At 45.4% G+C, this 17,976-nt stretch overlaps 1 protein-coding gene across 5 annotated transcripts in view; it reads right to left on the bottom strand.

The window, feature by feature from the left end:
• Positions 1–601: 601 nt before the first annotated feature.
• Positions 602–17,976, bottom strand: part of PDE1B (phosphodiesterase 1B) — a 471,712-nt gene continuing 454,337 nt past the window's right edge. For 3 of the 5 annotated variants that reach the window (XM_040340761.1, XM_040340765.1, XM_040340764.1), the window contains 2 exons: positions 6,074–6,142; positions 602–1,988 (listed from right to left, as the gene is read on the bottom strand). In XM_040340761.1, coding sequence (XP_040196695.1) covers positions 1,969–1,988; positions 6,074–6,142 — 89 coding nt within the window. In that variant the 3' untranslated portion in view covers positions 602–1,968. Of the gene's footprint in view, positions 1,989–6,036; positions 6,143–17,976 lie in introns of all 5 variants that reach the window. The other 2 variants (XM_040340762.1, XM_040340766.1) reach the window with 2 other exon arrangements.

Genomic DNA, 17,976 nt, shown 5'->3' with positions numbered 1-17,976 from the left:
CTAGTTTCACATGGTTGCTACAGGGTAGAGTTAATATTTATGTAGTGTATCCTCTATTCTGCTGATGTCCATAGCACTAACATAGTCTGCTATTGCTCTACTTACAAATATGTGGAACTGTTTCTTCCAATATGATATATTCTTCCTCCCAATTCTTTGCAGTTTCCACAGATGGCTAAACAGATTTAAATGTCAAGTTGGTCTCATTAGGATTCCTAATGGGAACTATCAGATCTATCTGATAAGCTGTCACATAAGAATCATCTAAAAGAGATATCGGCTGCAAACATGAGACCACAATCCATAGTTAAACAGTTTAAATTATTCCTTGACCTTCATATATTTTAATATTTTGGATGTAAGATTATACAAGCAGAACTGAGGCTATACAGCTTCAGTTTGACGCCAACCTATCTGAACCCCATTGTCTGCAAAATAGGTAATGGTAATGCAGCTCCCTGAAAATCTTTAACCTGAGATGTGATGATGAAGTTCCAACTCAAAATGTTAAATCAAAATTATTTGTCCAAAAAAAATAAAATAATCAACAGTTAATCTCTTACCAGTAAGCAATTGTTTAAATCGAGCCAGGCTCTGGAAATTAATTAAAAAAAATGGTGTCTTTACTAAGGTACTGGAAAGGTTGATGAACACACAGTCGTCTGAGATAGACTTTGTACAGCACTTCAAAACAAGGCACAGAAACACAACACCAAAACCCAGGACACAGACAGGACACAACAGACAAGAAATTCTTGTTATTCCATCACAGGGAATGAAGAACATACAATGATCTACAGGTGCTTGGCTTGGAAATTTGTTTTTGGGAATGGTCAACTAATCAGTGCTCTGCATACTCTGAGAAGAGAAGTTTGCAGAGCATTGTTAATCTTCTCGGAAAATGTCTGATGTCCTCCTGCTTGGCGGGTCTTAGAGGAAGAAACAGGATTAGGTTCTGCACATCTTAATTAGCTGGAGAACATATGTGTAGTGGTGTTTAACAGGGAGGAGTCTATCAACAATGTGCTATGTGGAAATGTTGCAATACTAAGTCAAAAAATCCAAAACATTGCATTCACCTAATTAAACTACTGTAAGTACTAACATGCTTTGGTCCCCTTCGGAATAACTACATTATAATGAAGTGGAAGGCATGGTCCCATGATCCTTCTGAACAGGTCCAATTTCTTTATTCTTCTAGATGGCTCAGAATCAATGAGTCTCAAATCATTTACTATTGGTGAAATCCAGATGTCATTGTAGTGTAACCCATACATAGCGGGGCCTGAGTGCTGATTTGAGGGCCACAACTCTGAACTCTGGATGCAGTTGTCTATTTGTAACTTTTTTTTGGTAAAAATTGTTCAGTGTTTTGTTATATTGCATTTTCCTAAGTTACAAAATGACATTTACTGTAGTGTGAGACACTCTTTGTTTCCTTCTTGAGGTGAGGTGAAGAGCCAGAGTTCTATATCCTGTTCTTCATGTCACTGTGCATAAGTGAAGTGTTTTTTGCATCACTCTGGAAAAACAAGAACTAAATCATGCAGAGCCTTGATAGAGCCATGAGAGGCAAACAATATAAAATGTAGATGATTGTACGTTGGTGACTGCATACAGCAAAAATAAATTTTAAAAAAGTGTCCTAAACTAGGAGACACACAAAAGGAAAAAGACAGCTCTGTTTCAGAGGCTGAACAGAGCAAAGGCAGTTCCATATGGTGGCATCCTAATGATCCACAAAAAAGAGACAGACCCACAAAGCAGAGACAGGTGGACAGAGACAAAGAGCTGTGCAATGATCTGTGGGTCAGCCCACACAGTGTCACAGACAGGGGATTCTGAGGACAGTCAAGTTCCCTGAATGTCAGATGTTCTGTGCGTGCCAAGTGACCTGCGACTTTAGATCCAATCTCTTTATTCCCTGTGCCCTAGTCCTTCTGTACTGCAGGGAGGGGATCTGAACCTCTATGCAGATGGAGTAGCGCCTGTTAAATGAAGAGAGAGAGAGAGAGATGCGTGTAAATATATTATAGCATTAAACAGTACTTACCAAAGAATGGATCACAGATGGTATGTTTTCTCACTGTAGGTTGTACACTAACAGGCTCAGGACTTACACAGTGTCATAATACGAAGGGATATGCTCACCCTTATAGCAGTTGCAGATGGTAGGTACTTGGGTGAACATTGATGAAATCAATATTATTTGCTTCTATAGATCCTGGGTGCAATTTTATTATAGGAATGGCATGGATGCCAGCTCTTCTATAGAGCATATCGTTAGCCATCTTTGGATAAAAATAAAGTTAAAACCAGGCCAGAATTCCACACTTAGGGATCAAGATAGTAACAATTATGGTTGAGACAATGTCAGAATGTCACTAGGTTGTCACTCAACATAGCAACTGCTGTTAAAAATGTCTAAGTGTGCTCAGTTTACATTGTCTATGTTGACTTGAATAGTTCCAAGGGCACTCTAGTAACTTATATCTTCCTAAAAGGGCAGTCACTCCATTCTCATAAACCCCATTTCCCTAAGCCCTTTGTCTCTCTTCCAGTTGCTCAGTCAACTATGAAAGAATATTACTATGCTGGTGAGTGGTGATGACCTGCCTTTTCTTTAATAAGCCCTGGTAAACACTTGCTCATTCAGCAGTCAGTTTTTAATGTTAGACTGGCAGCAATGTACAGCGCAACAGAGTTTGAATGGATTGCAGTACTGGCATTTCTGATGCACCTTAAAGCTGAACTGCAGGTATGGATTTTCTTGCATAGTTACATTGGTCCAACTTGGATCAATGCAAATATGCATATGTCATACCTGTGGGACTGGTGGGGAAGCAGAGAATCACTGTAGTAGTCACTGTCTTTTGTGTCCCAAGTTGACTGGGAATGCTTTGCATTCAAAGTGCATAAAGAGTCTGACATTTTTGGCATTATTTTCGACATTCTTTAATACTCAGATAGCCCTAGATCCCACTGTAGAGCTCCTTAATAAAAAAAAAAACCCTGACTTAACTCATCATCAATTCAAGTTACTCCTGCAGATCACCACAGCGGCCAAGCAAACTATAGTGAAAGCCTGGAAATCTCCCACCCTCCATGTCCTCGCCGTTAAACATAGGATCACACATATCTATCCATGTTAAGATAGAGGTATATTGAATTTTTGTGGTGTACTCCCTCACATGACTTATGTTAACAATTTAAGACCTGGTAGTAAGCCCAGACTGGCCATAGGGCACACCAGGCACTTGCCCGGTGGGCCGGGGCCGCATGTCCTTGTGAAGCCCAAGACGGCTAAGCTGTCCTTTGATCCTGGGCTAATCACCCGACCCTCTCTGCAGCAGGCCGGTGTCCTGTCAAAATAGCCAATTCATCAAGATTTCCAATTACATCACTTCTGGTGACTGTAAACCATCAACTATGGGAGATTCCGATGACCTACCGCTTTGACACAACACCGGCAAGCGTTTACACTCAGGTACACAAAGACTTTGCTGTTTTGACACAACAGCGGGTAATGAGGAACAAGTTGTCACCAACATGGAGGCAGACATTTTGTTGGTTAGTATCGGAGTGGACTAACAATATTCAAAATTTCAAATTACTGATGGTTTACATAAACCGGACGTAATTGGAGATCTTGATGAATTGGCTATTTTGACGAAACACTGGCCAGCCAGCTGACAGCTTATTTCAGCCTTTGGGCCAGGGGGTGGAAACTAAAGGTCTAACTGTGACCATGAAGAGGGAGGCACTGGAGGAGACGCCAGACGAGAGGAACAGTGAATGCGGCTCCCTGAGTGCCTGAATAGGAGCAGCAGCGGGGCGGCTGCATATACTGTAGAAGAATCAATATATTTTTTTCCTCCTGCAGCCTCTTAAAGTCTGCTTCTCCTCCTCTCCCTCCCACAGGCATTCAAAGACTGCAGGAGGAAAATTGAGAAATTGATTCTTATATATGCAGCCGCCCCACCGCTCCTCCTATCCAGCTGCTTTCTACTGCCCCCCCCCCCCCTGTGCTCTCAGCCCACTTGTGCTCTCAGGCCCCCCTGTGCTCTCCAGCCCCCCAGTGCTCTCCTGCCCCTATGTACTCTCCTGCCCCCTGTACTCTCCTGCTCCCCTGTACTCTCCTGCCCCCCTGTGCTCTCCTACCCCCCTGTGCTCTCTCTGCCCCATGTGCTCTCCAACCCCCCGTGCTCTCAGCCCCCCTTTTCTCCCGCCCCCAGTCCCTCTATGCTCTTCGCCCCCCATGCTCCCTGGTCTCCCCTGTGTTCTCTGGCCCCCCTGTGCTCTCTGCCCCCCCTGCTCATCACCCTCCACCCATGCTCTGCGCCCCCTTGTGCTCTCTGGCCCCCAGTGCTTTTTCCCGGCCCTCCTCACCTGGGCTGCTCGATCTAAAATGGCTCTGCCTATTTTTTGTCCCAGTCCGCGCCTGCAAGGTAGGATTGGGTAGGGATTTTTTATACAGTCTTTATGGACTTTATGGGTCAAGACATTTCTCTTATTGGTGTTTGACCCATTGTCCTGCTATTTTTCTGCCACCCTGTTTCATGGTTTTGTAGTTTTTTTTTGTGTCTCTACATGTGATGATTTATAAATCCTTCTGATATCTGGATGCATTTCATGGCTGCTTCGGCCGCCCGGATCTTTACCAGTTGATACTCTACCTTCTCCATGTATGTTTTGTACTTTATGATGTATTCTCCAGTTACCAGCCCTACTGATGCACTGCCCCACTAAGGCCCCTTTCACATGGGGCGGATCAGTATTGATCCGCCTCCGTATGCTCCGTATGCTCAGCGGGGATCGCTCCTTTGATCCCCGCTAAGCCAGCGGATGACAGGGCGGTCCACGCACACTGTCTGGAGAATCGGATCATTGCGGAGGCGGACGAGATCGGGTGTCAGCGGATGTTCATCCGCTGACACCCGCATTCTCATGGGGACCAATGTATGTCCCTTTTTCATCCGCAAACGGATGGATGAAAAAGTGGACATACGGTCCGCAGGTGTGAAAGGGGCCTAAGTGATATGTCTTGCTGCATACCATGTACTGTCTCTGTAGCAATCTGCACTTGTTCCTTTTTGTATAATTTTTATTGTTATTGTTATTCATCAATAAAGTATTTGAACAAGACATATATTCATAAATGGTTTCTTTATTTTGTTGTATTGTTTATGTAGCCTTTTTCTAAAATTATAAAAATTATTAAAACACAAATTCATAAAGGGTATCCAAGCCAAATGAGCAACCCCCTGTGCTCAATATGTAGCAGCACAGTTGCTTGGCATTGGACCTGGAAGCAGAGACTACTACAGTGATTTTCCATTTCCCCCAGTGGTCTGATGTGTACAGTATGGCAAATGCACACCCACATTGGTCCAAGCTGGACCAATGAAACGTTGCAAGAAAATACTACAATTCAGTACTTTTAGCACTCCTGATACAAATACATTTTTTGCCTTTGGTTTACTGAATACCAATCTCTTTAAAGAACTAAAAGTCTCCTGTAATCCCCTGCACATCAGACTGGGAGAGCAAAAGAACTGTTAGTCAATCAGACTCTACTGTGTTGCACAGTGCTATCCACCTATCAATGCAAGCTTCCTGACAGGTGAAGAGAGTACAATAATGACCTAATCAGTGCGCTGTAGTTTACAGGAAGAGCATGGTCTGACTATGATGCCTGACAATGGTGCCAGGATAACAAGACAGAGTAAGCAAATGCTTTGGCAGAGAAGACGATGTTAAAACCGATGTTTGCCTGCTGCTTAGCTTTAAAAAACATAATCTGTGGCCCAGAAGAGGTCAGTGTATGAATTCTAGTTTCAGTGCAAAACCTTAGGGTCATTATGAACTTGATGATGTTCCAGTGTGACTATAGAAGGTCTGTTCTTTAGAATGATAAGTACATAAACCTGCTTGCTCATACAGGTGGAGCATGCACGTTTATATATTCACAGCCTTATCTTGTGTGCCCTGTCCGTCCTGACTTGACCTGGCCTATCTCTCTGTGCACTTCCCTACCTGGTCTCCATGGAAACTGTGCACTAGTCCAGGTTACCATTTTCCTCTGTGCTATGCTCTTCCTCACAGGGCGAAAGCTCATCCACAGATGTTTGGTTCGTGATTCCTAAAAAAAAATAAAAAATAATAAGTATTAATGTATAGAACAACGAATATGGCATGCCAATGGCAGTAGATCACTGTCCTGTCACTAGGCAGAACAGAGAAATGCCTTGTTTACATAGGCATATCCCCGTTCTGCCGTTCCGTGACAAAATCGCAGGACACCGGCACGCTCCTGCTAGGCAGAAGATTCAAAGCAACGTACCTGTACGTTGCTTTGCCTGCCGTGCCATTCTGCCAACGTATATGTACGTGAGGCAGTCATCAAGTGGTTAATGACACTAATTTTTATTTCTCTAGTCTAGGGGTCTCCAAACTTTCTAAACAGAGGGGCAGTTTACTGTGCTTCAGACTTTAGGGGTGCTGGACTGTGGGCATGAGTAGACAATGTCTTAGGTATCGTGGTCAGTGAGAATAAATTAAAATAGCGCCTGTGATCAGTACGAAGAGGAATAGTGCCCCATCATTGGTATTATGCAAGTTCCTCAGTTTCTTTGTTGTGGAAGGGTGGGGCATCATATGGCCATAGCTTTTCCACCTGCAGTCATGCTTTGAGTGTGGGCATCCTTTGGCTATATAAACAAAAAAGGATACTGCGCTATTAAAACCCTAAAATAAGCTGCATAAGTGAGATACACACCAAGCAGAAAGAAACAAAAATAAAGCTGCACTATCGCAACCATAAAATTTAATTATACATGTGAAATAAATGAATATTATATTGAAATATAGGTGAAAACAACATTTCTAGATTGTAAGCTCTAACAAGCCGGGCCCTCTGATCCTTCCTTTATTGAATTGTATTGTAACTATAATGTCTTCCCTGATGTTGTAAAGCGCTGTATAATAATAATAATAATAATAATAATAATTAATGTCACTTTATGAGTAATGAACGAAAAATCAGCATGAATGTCACGCTATAGGTACCTAAACCTAATAACATATAGAGTATAAGTGAAAAATTGAAAGGTCCATAAGTGGTGAGTGGTAAAGTGAGTAGAAGGATATCAGTAGAAAAGTCCCTGCACAAAATGACATTTCTAAAGGAAATAAAGTAATTTAAAACTACTCGTGGCTATAATGAATTGCCGAGTCCCGGCAATACAGATAAAAGTCATTGAAAAATAAAACAGCATGTGTTCCCCCTTAGTCCATTACCAGGCCCTTTTGGTCTGGTATGAATATTTAGGGGAACCCCGAACCAAAATTTTAAAAAAAAGCGTGAGGTTCCCCCCAAAAATCCATACCATACCCCTATCCGAGCATGCAACCTGGCAGGCCACAGGAAAAGAGGGGGGACAAGAGAGCGCCCCCTCCTGAACCGTACCAGGCCACGTGCCCTCAACATGGGGAGGATGTCCCCATGTTGATGGGGACAAGAGCCTCGTCCCCACAACCCTTGCCCGGTGGTTGTGGGGGTCTGCGGGTGGGGGGCTTATCGAATCTGGAAGCCCCCTTTAACAAAGGGGAACTCCAGATCCTGCCCCCCCAGTATGGATTTTTGGGGGAACCCTACACCATTTAAAAAAAAATGTCACAGGGTTCCCCTTAATATCCATACCAGACCTGAAGGGCCTGATATGGAATTTGGGGGGACCCCCATGCTTTTTTTTTTAATTTTGGTTTGGGGTTCCCCCTCAATATTCATACCAGACCCAAAGGGCCTGGTAATGGACTAAGGGGGGAAACATGCGCTACTTTACAGCATACTATAGACACCCACCAGGTACAAAATTTAAAGGAATATTTCACTTTTATTGTTTCACTTTAAGCATTATTAAAATCTCTGCTCCTGAAAAAACTGCCATTTAAAAAAAAAAAAAATTGCATTGATACATGTCCCCTGGGGCAGGACCCGGGTTACCAAACACTTTTTATGACAATAACTTGCATATTAGCCTTTAAAATTAGCACTTTTGATGTTTCATGTTCGTTTCCTATAGACTTTAACGGTGTTCATGTGTACGAACAACTTTTTTGCCTGTTCGCATGTTCTACTGCAAACCGAACCGGGGGTGTTCGGCTCACCCCTAAAGACTGGCGTTTGTGGTGCTTTTGGAACAAGATATAGTTTTTCGTTTTTATCTATAATCCCCTGACTAAACCCTCTCTGTATGATGAAGTCTAGTTCTTTCTGGTAGGAAACTTTGGGGTCAGAAATCAATGGAGTGTATGTATCACGATCTCCAAGGATCCTGTAAATTTCCTCCATAAAGTCACACCTGTCGAGTATGACAATCTTACCCCCTTTGTCAGCAGGTCTAATGACAAGCTCTTTATTCTCGCACAAAAAGTCTAGACCAGCTGTCACCTCCTGTCTAGGTTGGGTCTTTTTGATAGGCATCTTATCAAGGTCCCTTAGCAAAACATCACTGAAGAGATGGTGCCAAGGACCCAGGTGGGTTAAACAAAGAGGCGTTTGAAAGCCCCGAATGTCGATAACCAATAGTTAATGGTCTGATTGCATCAATGGGGTTAGAGAGCATATAACGCTTAATGTTGAGCTTGCGTATATAAACCTATGCACATCCATATACCTGTAGGTCTCAAATTTATTAAGCCTACGTGGGGGGGCATAGTTGAAACCTTTATCCAGAACAAGTTTCTCTGATCCACTCAGAGTCACTGTGCTTAGATAAAAAATTCTGGCCCCAACTACAGTTTATTTTTTGGATCGAAGCCTCCCCCCCTCTCTAGATCCTCTCCCAACCTTTTGGTACCCTGACCTGGCCTGTGAAAACCCCAATGTTTCGAGTCACGATCATAATGGTCAGAACCTGTGTAGTCAAATCCACTGTTATTATCACCATTATAAGGCATAGCAGAGGTACCAATGTCTCTAGCTGGATATGGGATTTCATTCCTGCGATCAAAATCCGTTAATGGATAATCTTTATACCTTAACGGGAAAAAACTGTTCTGTTTATTGATAGTATATTCAAAATAATTCCTGTTATCAAAAGTGCCCAACGGCTCAAATTGATTTGGCCCAGGCACATATGATGAACCATAACCATGATGATTATAGTTGCCCTGAGTGGAGTCTCGAGACCATAAGGGGCCTCCTCCACCCTGGGAGTGTCCCTGTGTGGGCATATGGTAAGGACGTCCCTGGCTGGGATAGGAGTTGGGCTATATTGTGCCACGACCACCCCAAAAGGCCTGGTTCGGTCTCTGTGGACGATGTGGTAGTGGTTGAGGATAGTTAGGTGGCTGCCTACCTCTAACGCCACCATATTTTGATCGGGTGATTGGTGTGATCCCTGTCTAGTCCTATTCGGGGGCCCATGTGTATTCCCCTGGGAATTCTTTATGTGGGGTTGAATTCCCATTTCCGGGTGGCCACTAATTGAAACCTCCATTTCAACATTGCTTTTATTGGCTTGTTCAGCCAGAAGCTTTTTCTGTCACTCAAACACAACCCCACCCTGATAGTCAGTTAAGTCTCTATTATATTTTTTATTTTTCTTATTTTTTTGTTCTCGGTCCTCTTTTTCCAATCCTTTTAGGAGTAACTGAGACTTATCTTTGTATTCATTGGTATCCTGGAGAGGAATCAGTTTATCTTTAATAGTTTTGATTTCCTCATCGAGACAGGAAAGTTTGAGACCTTTCCTTTCAACTAAAAATGTAAAAAACTTTACTCCTGCCTTATTAAAATACTTATACCAGTCTTACAACTGGATATCTCCTTTTTGGGGGCTAACCTCCCATCTAAGGCTTCTGAGAACCATATTGTTTTTAATATAAGTTTCGAGGTAAGTGATGTCCCATTGGGTGTGTGTTTCAGACAACCAACCAGATCCCCCTCCTTTTCTTTAAAATTTTCAAAGACCCCCTCGGTGTTGACCACTCTGGTAGCACTATATTCAAAGATGTCCATAATATCATATATCATTTTTTTAAATACATGAGAAATAATACAAGATTAAAAGCAGTGGTATGAAATATCAAATACAGAATATAAGGTAATTATGTTGTTTTAATTTAGACCAATCTTAGTAGGTTTTAACTCTCCTGCCAATTTCCAAGATGGTGAATCTGGAACTTCCGGATCTCCGCGCGGAAGTTTAGGTGTTCCCATTCCGCGACTCAAATCGAGGCTTGGTTGCCCTGCTTCCTATATAGCGCGATGTGTCAGTGTGTCGCCCGTGCCCCAAGACGACGTGCTGACGTCATTCTGTATGGTGGAGGTGCTTTTGTCAACTTGGTGGATATTGGATCACTTTGAAATACCCTCTGACATCCTTCTACTCACTTTACCACTCACCACTTATGGTCCTTTCCTTTTAATTTTTCACTCATACTCTATGGGCCTGATTTACCAAGCCTTTACTCCATGACTCATGGAGTAAAAGCAGGAGTAGCAGCCGTTTGGCCATTTACTAAAGAAATACGCTGCTAGTGCAGTGTATTTCCCTAGTTACTAATGTGCTCCGTGCGCCCAGGAGAGGGTGCATTGTGCACCAGTACAGACCTGGCGCACGGCACATTAAACTGTAAATTGCGGGGGTTTGGGCGGGAGTTTATTAGGGGGGGAGGTGGGGGGATGCAGGGGAAGTGAAGTGACATGTGTTTTGAAGTGTTTGGCGGGCCGAATTGAAAGGGAAAGTGTTTTTTGAAAACACATCCCCGTACGCTTGCACAGTGCGCCTGAACCTCGGGAGGTTCATTTGCATACTGGGCATGCGCAGAGAGAAAAGTCAGGGATTCCCGTGCGCCTTGTCAGTACGCCGTGAAAATCTTGGTAAATACCAAGCGGCGTACCCGTGATTGCGCTGCGTGACGCGGCGCACGGGAATCTCCGAGCTGTTTTCAGCCCTGAAGGGGAACTCCGCGCCAAATTTCAAACTTGAAATCGGCGCGGGTCCCCCTCCAGGGCTACATTAGGCTCTTAGGCTTGGTCCGGAACGTGAGGGGTTAAACCTGCGCCGATTCGGCGCGGGGGTCCCCCCCAGATCCAAACCAAGCCCTCATCCCAAGCATGCAGTCTGGCCCGGACAGGAATGGGGGCGGGGACGAGCGAGCGCCCCCCCCCCTCCTGAGCCGTACCAGACCGCATGCCCTCAACATGGGGGAGTGTGTGCTGTGGGGGAGGGGGGCACTGCCCCCCCACCCCACAGCACTCTTGCCCCCATGTCGATAGGGACAAGAGCCTCTTCCCGACAACCCTTGCCATTGGTTGTCGGGGTATGCGGGCGGGGCTAATCGGAATCTGCGAGCTCCTTTAATAAGGGGGCCCCCAGATGCCGGCCCCCCACCCTATGTGAATGAGTATGGGGTACATCGTACCTCTACCCATTCACCTGGGGGAAAATGTAAAGTAAAATAAAACACCACACAGAATAAAATATTTTATTAATCTGCTCCGGAGCCCCCCCTTTCTTCTTTAGCTCTCTTAGAAGGGGGGGTTTCTTCTCTCCCGATCTTCTGCCGGGACCCTGGGCTTCGGTGATTTCTGCCGGGGGAGGGCGCCATCCCTCGGTCCTCTCCGGAGCCTTCCGCCGGATGCCCCCACCCCATTTAAGCTCTTTTTCATTAGGGAGGGGCATCCGGACTTCGGGGTCTTCTGCCGGGGGATGGCGCCTATCCCCCGGTCTTTCCGGTGCCTTCCGCCAGGGTTCCGGTCTTCCTGGTCTTCTGCCGGGGGTGCGCCAACTCCCCGGTCTTTTCTCTGCTCCCTCTTCTGCCTGGCTCCCCCGCGGAGCCAGGGCTTTCTTCCGTCTTCTTTCTTCTCTCTTCCTTCTTCTGCCTGTCTCCTCCGGGAGCACAGGGCTTGTCTCCGCTGTCTTCTTCCTTCTTTCCTTCTCTTCCATTGGATGTTGACACGACGAGGTTCCGCGCTGACATGCCGTGTCAGCGACGGGCATGGACTTATATAGGGTAATGCCACCATGTGACCTCAACCCATGTGACATCACATTCCCTGGGCATGATGGGAATGTGATGTCACATGGGTTGAGGTCACATGGTGGCATTGCCCTATATAAGTCCATGCCCACTGCTCAGACGGCATTCCAGCGCCGGACCTCGTCGTGTCAACATCGAATGGAAGAGAAGGGAGAAGACAGCGGAGACAAGCCCTGTGCTCCGCGGAGGAGACAGGCAGAAGCGGAAGGCATCGCAGAAGCCCGGAGAGTGGCGCCCTCCGGCGGAAGACACCGTACAAGCCCGGGACCCTCCCCCAAAGGCAGGAGCCTCCCTGGTGAAGGGGGTCCCGGTGAATTACGTCGCTGAAGACGGGGGTGGGGTGCCAGTGCACCCCCCCCCCCGCAGAAACCGTCGTGGAAGCCCGGGACCCTCCCCCAAAGGCAGGAGCCTCCCTGGTGAAGGGGGTCCCGGTGAATTACATCGCTGAAGACGGGGGTGGGGTGCCAGTGCACCCCCCCCGCAGAAACCGTCGTGGAAGCCCGGGACCCTCCCCCAAAGGCAGGAGCCTCCCTGGTGAAGGGGGTCCCGGTGAATTACGTCGCTGAAGACGGGGGAGGGGTGCCAGTGCACCCCCCCCCCCGCAGAAACCGTCGTAGTAGCCCGGGACCCTCCCCCAAAGGCAGGAGCCTCACTGGTGAAGGGGGTTCCGGCAGAAGATGGCGAAGCCCGGGGCCTAATGGGGTGGTGGTGGGGGGCCCCGGCAGAAGACCCCCGGCTGACTAATAAATTAATTTATTCATGTGTGGTGTATTATTTTTTTCCATTTTTTTCCCCAGGTGAATGGGTAGGGGTACAATGTACCCCATACTCATTCACATAGGGTGGGGGGCCGGAATCTGGGAACCCCTTTATTAAAGGGGTCTCTCAGATTCTGATAAGCCCTCCGCCCGCATACCCCGACAACCAACGGCCAGGGTTGTCGGGAAGAGGCTCTTGTCCCTATCGACATGGGGACAAGAGTGCTGTGGGGGGGCAGTGCCCCCTCCCCCACAGCACACACTCCCCCATGTTGAGGGCATGTGGTCTGGTATGGCTCAGGAGGGAGGGGGCGCTCGCTCGTCCCCACCCCCATTCCTGTCTGACCAGACTGCGTGCCTGGGATAAGGGCTTGGTTTGGATCTTGGGGGGACCCCACGCTATTTTTTTTTGCGCGGGTTTAACCCCTTATGTTCCAGACCAAGCCTAAGAGCCTGGTATGCACCTGGAGGGAACCCACCTTATTTTTTTTTTGGGGGGGTCTGGAGTTCCCCTTCATGAACAGCGATCTGTCATTTACACATGTCAGTCCCCCCCCCCTACAGTTAGAACACACCCAGGGAACATATTTAACCCCTCCCTCGCACCTAGTGTTAACCCCTTCCCTGCCAGTGGCATTTTTACAGTAAGCAATGCATTTTTACAGCACTGATCGATAGAAAAATGCCAATGGTTCCAAAAAAGTGTTCGATGTGTCTGCCATAATGTCGCAGTACTGATAAAAATCGCTGATCGCCCCAATAACTAGTTAAAACAAAAAAATAAATATTTTGTAGACGCTATAACTTTTGCCAAAACCAAACACTAAACGCTATTTGCGATTTTTTGGAACCAAAAAGATGTAGAATACGTATCGGCCTAAACTGAGGGTTTTTTAATTTTTTAGAATATATATTTTTGGGGATATTTATTATAGCAAAAAGTAAAAATATTTTTTACATATGTGGGCGGGACTTACGCAAGTCCCGCCCACATATATAAACATCGTTCAAACCACACATGTGAGGTATTGACGCGTGCCTTAGAGCGAGAGCAATACTTTTACCACTAGACCTTCTTTGTAACTATAAACTGGTAACCTTGAAAAAAAAATAAAAGGTCGCCTATGGGGATATTCACGGAATTCATTTTGGCCCCATTGCAGGAGTGTTTCCAATAGTAAAGCGTGACATGTAAGGTATCTATTTACTCAGTGTAACATCATCTTTCACATTATCCCCAAAAATTGGGCTCACTTTTGTGTTTTGTTAATTTTTAACCACTTGAGCCCGGACCATATTTCTGGTCAATGACCGGGCAAGTTTTTGTGATTCGGCACGGCGTCGCTTTAACTGACAATTGCGCAGTCGTGCGACGTGGCTCCCAAACAAAATTGGCAACCTTTTTTTTCCCACAAATAGATTATTAAATGTGCGTGTTTACTTCTGTCTTTAACACCTCCCCTTCAGGCTGGAAAGCATCAGATCAGGGGAAACAAAAAAAAAAAAAGCTCTCATTCCATTGCAGCTTGGTTCCTACATGTGTGATGAACTGAGCATGCTCAAACACTTAGAACAAAAATATCCTTTCTTTTTAAAAGGTTTAAAACACTCCTTGGATGCTCATAGAGCGTGGTTTGGGTTAATTGCAGGTGTGCCCAATTACAAGCTCACCCAAACTAGAGACTGCAATTTGTTCATGTGATTTCAATTGCTTCATTACTAGCACTGTTATAAAAAGCTTGGATCGATCAGTCCTCAGCTGCCCTCAGAAGGGGCAGGCTGGCAGAAATGCTGTTGCGAAACACAAATGTGGTTTGTTGCATGGGTTTTGTTTTATTTTGCCAATGGTTTTGGTTTATTTTTAAATGATGTTCACTTTGATGTATTTGTCTATGTGGCCTTATTTTATGAAAAATGTGTGAAGCTATGGTTAGTTAGAATTTTGAAATGTATTTTTGTTTGTGTTTGTTTGTCTTTTTTCGCTTTCCTTGTTTTGTTGACCAATAAAAATTATTTTAAAATTGTTAAGTTTGTCTTTTGTTACTTTTTCATGCTACATATGTTGACAGCTGCAGCTGAAATCGGTTTGGGCCTAACAAATTATGTGTGTCTAAGCTTCTTTCCTGGTGTGTAATCATGAAATGTTTGCCATGTTTATTCTCCATGACTTTAAAGAGAAAAGTGGTAATTATTTTATTTTTTCTGCAGTGGTCCTCAGCCCTCAAGTACCCCCGACAGGACATGTTTTGTGGATTTCTCTTATCAAGAATTGCTGTCCAGACTGTATTTTAAAGCACATGTACAAGATGAAGGAAAACCTGCAAACATGGCCTGTGGGGGGGGTTTGCTATTGGTGGACAGGCTTGACGTGCTGATTTACAGCACTGTGCTTAAATCTAGCGCAAGGCAATCCTATTCAAATTGTGGGTGTTTGAGGGAAGCCAAGTGAGTGTTATAACCCCTGCTTTGTGTTTTTTTATTTTTGTGTTGAGCTTTGTGTCCCTTTTCTTAAAATTGGCTTCACTTCCTGTCACACAGCTGAACAGGAAGTGAGGTTAAAACCCTACCAGTGTCATTTCTTGGGGACACAGGTCAATCTAACTAGTGTCCCCATTAAGCAAATTGCACTCCAGCACTGTTGTGTACACCCCAAATCATGGGTCTTCAAACTACGGCCCTCCAGTTGTTCAGGAACTACAATTCCTGTCATGTCTGTGAATGTCAGTGCATTACAAGGCCTCATGGGATGTGTAGTTCTACAATAGCTGGAGGGCCGTAGTTTGAGGATCCCTGCCCCAAATGATTATTTAGTTTGGGGTTTAGTAAAGGCAAAGCCACTCTGCAGTACAAGCATAGTTGCTGAAAATCAGAGAGGAAGCACTGATGGTTTTAACATCCAATCCTGTAGAAGCAAAGTTGTTTTGTTTTCTTCCTTGCTTTGCACTTGTAGGAGTGGATTTGCCTTTAGTAAATGGACCCCAAAGTCCAAGATCCCTAATAATTTGGGGTGTACACAGCAAAATGCTAGAGTGCAATTTACATAATGGGAAACTATTTAGATTGATCTCTGTGTCCCCAAGAAAATATATTAGTAAGGTTTTACCCTCACTTCCTGTTTGGCTATGTGACAGGAAGTGAATGAATTAGAAAGGGTGAAGACACCTCACAAATGTTGTCACTATCAGGGGTGCAGACATCCCCAAAAAAATTAGCAGATAATACTTATTTGCAAATTAATAATTTTTTAGTTAACATTGGGTGGGGTGCTCTAACACACACATTCCTACATATTAGCAACGCTCTATCCTGGCCTATTGGCATGGTTATATTTTCTTAGGGCTCTCAATAAAACTCTATGAAATTTGTGCTTAAACTAGAACCAGGGGCGGACTGACAACTCATGGGGCCCCTGGGCAATAGAAGATTATGGGGCCCCTCTGGCTTACAGATGGCCACCACGCCAGGAGGTAGTGCAGAGGCGGGCAGCTAAAATCTTGGGATATTCACATTAAAAGCATGTCATTTTCGGACATATCAGGGACAGATCTAAAAAAAACACAGATTTTTACATACTGTCCCTGGTTTTACTGAGCCTGGCAACCCGGATGGGGCCCCCTAGTGGCATGGGGCCCTCGGGCAGTGCACGAGTGACTCAATGGTCAGTCCGCCCCTGACAAGAACTATAATCAACAAGTTTTATTTTATTTTATTTTGGATAGTGAGGAAGGGTTATAGGCCCTGTCAGTTTATTTTGTATTATCTGTGTCCAATTGGGGAGATTTGCCTTCACTTCCTGCCCCATAGCCAAACAGGAAGTGAGAGAAAAACTATGCAAATTAACCACTTCCCGCCCAGCCTATGGCCGATTTACGTCCGGGAAGTGGTTACACAATCCTGACAGGACGTCCTGCAGGATTTCATGCCGCGCGCGCCTGTGGGGGCACGCAGCGCGGCGATCGGTGATGCGGGGTGTCAGTCTGACACCCTGCATCTCCGATCTCGGTAAAGAGTCTCTCACGGAGACAGACGCGAGTATAGGAGAGCCGATCGGCGGCTCTCCTGACAGGGGGCGTTCGCGCTGATTGTTTATCAGCGCAGCCCCCCCTCGGATCACCACACTGGACCACCAGGGATGCCCACCCTGGACCACCAGGGTGTGCAAAAAAAAAAAAAATATAGAAAAAAAAAAAAAAAGCATTAAAAAAAAAGAAAAAAGATGCCAATCAGTGCCCACAAATGGGCACTGACTGGCAACCTGGGAAAATCAGTGCCACCCCACAGTGTCCATCAGTGCCACCCCACAGTGTCCATCAGTGCCACCCCACAGTGCCCACCTATCTGTGCCCACCTGTGCCACCCATAAGTATCCATCAGTGCCACCCATAAGTGCCGCCCATAAGTATCCATCAGTGCCACCCATAAGTGCCGCCCATGAGTGCCCATCTGTGCCGCCCATGAGTGCCCATCAGTGCCGCCTATGAGTGCCCATCAGTGCCGCATAGCAGCGCCGCCAATCAATGCCACCTCATCTGTGCCCGTCAGTACTACCTCATCGATGTCCATCAGTGCCATCTCATCGGTGCCCATCAGTGCCGCCATATCAGTGCCCGTAATTGAAAGAGAAAAACTTATTTACAAAAAAATTAACCTAAAAAAATAAAAACGTTTTTTTGTTTTAAAATTTGCAGTTTTTTTTAGTTGTTGCGCAAAAAAAAAAACGCAGAGGTGATCAAATAACAAAAAAAGAAAGCTCTATTTGTGGGGGAAAAAGGACGCCAATTTTGTTTAGGTACAGTGTTGTATGACCGCGCAATTGCCATTCAAAGTGCGACAGTGTTGAAAGCTGAAAATTGGCTTGGGCGGGAAGGTGCGTAAGTGCCTGGTACGGAAGTGGTTAAGGGAATCCAGTGCCCCCCCAGAACTAGTGTGTGGGTCCCCTGAAAATTACTGGGCGGGTCATACAAAAACAGGGTGTGGCTTTGACAGGAAGGGGTGGGTCATTTTTCTATTAGGAGGTGCAGATATGTAGTCAGGCCTAGGGCAGAACAAAACCTAAATATACTACTGCATATTAGGGCTTATTTAGACCAGATCCGATTTACAGCGTGTTTTTATATTGTGGGAGGAAACCCACGCAGGCACAGGGAGAACATGCAAACTCTATGCA

The sequence above is a fragment of the Rana temporaria genome, chromosome 2, assembly GCF_905171775.1.
Source record: "Rana temporaria chromosome 2, aRanTem1.1, whole genome shotgun sequence".
Classification (NCBI taxonomy): domain Eukaryota; kingdom Metazoa; phylum Chordata; class Amphibia; order Anura; family Ranidae; genus Rana; species Rana temporaria.
Note: the sequence above shows the minus strand (reverse complement) of the source record. Positions and strands in the feature narration are given on the sequence as shown.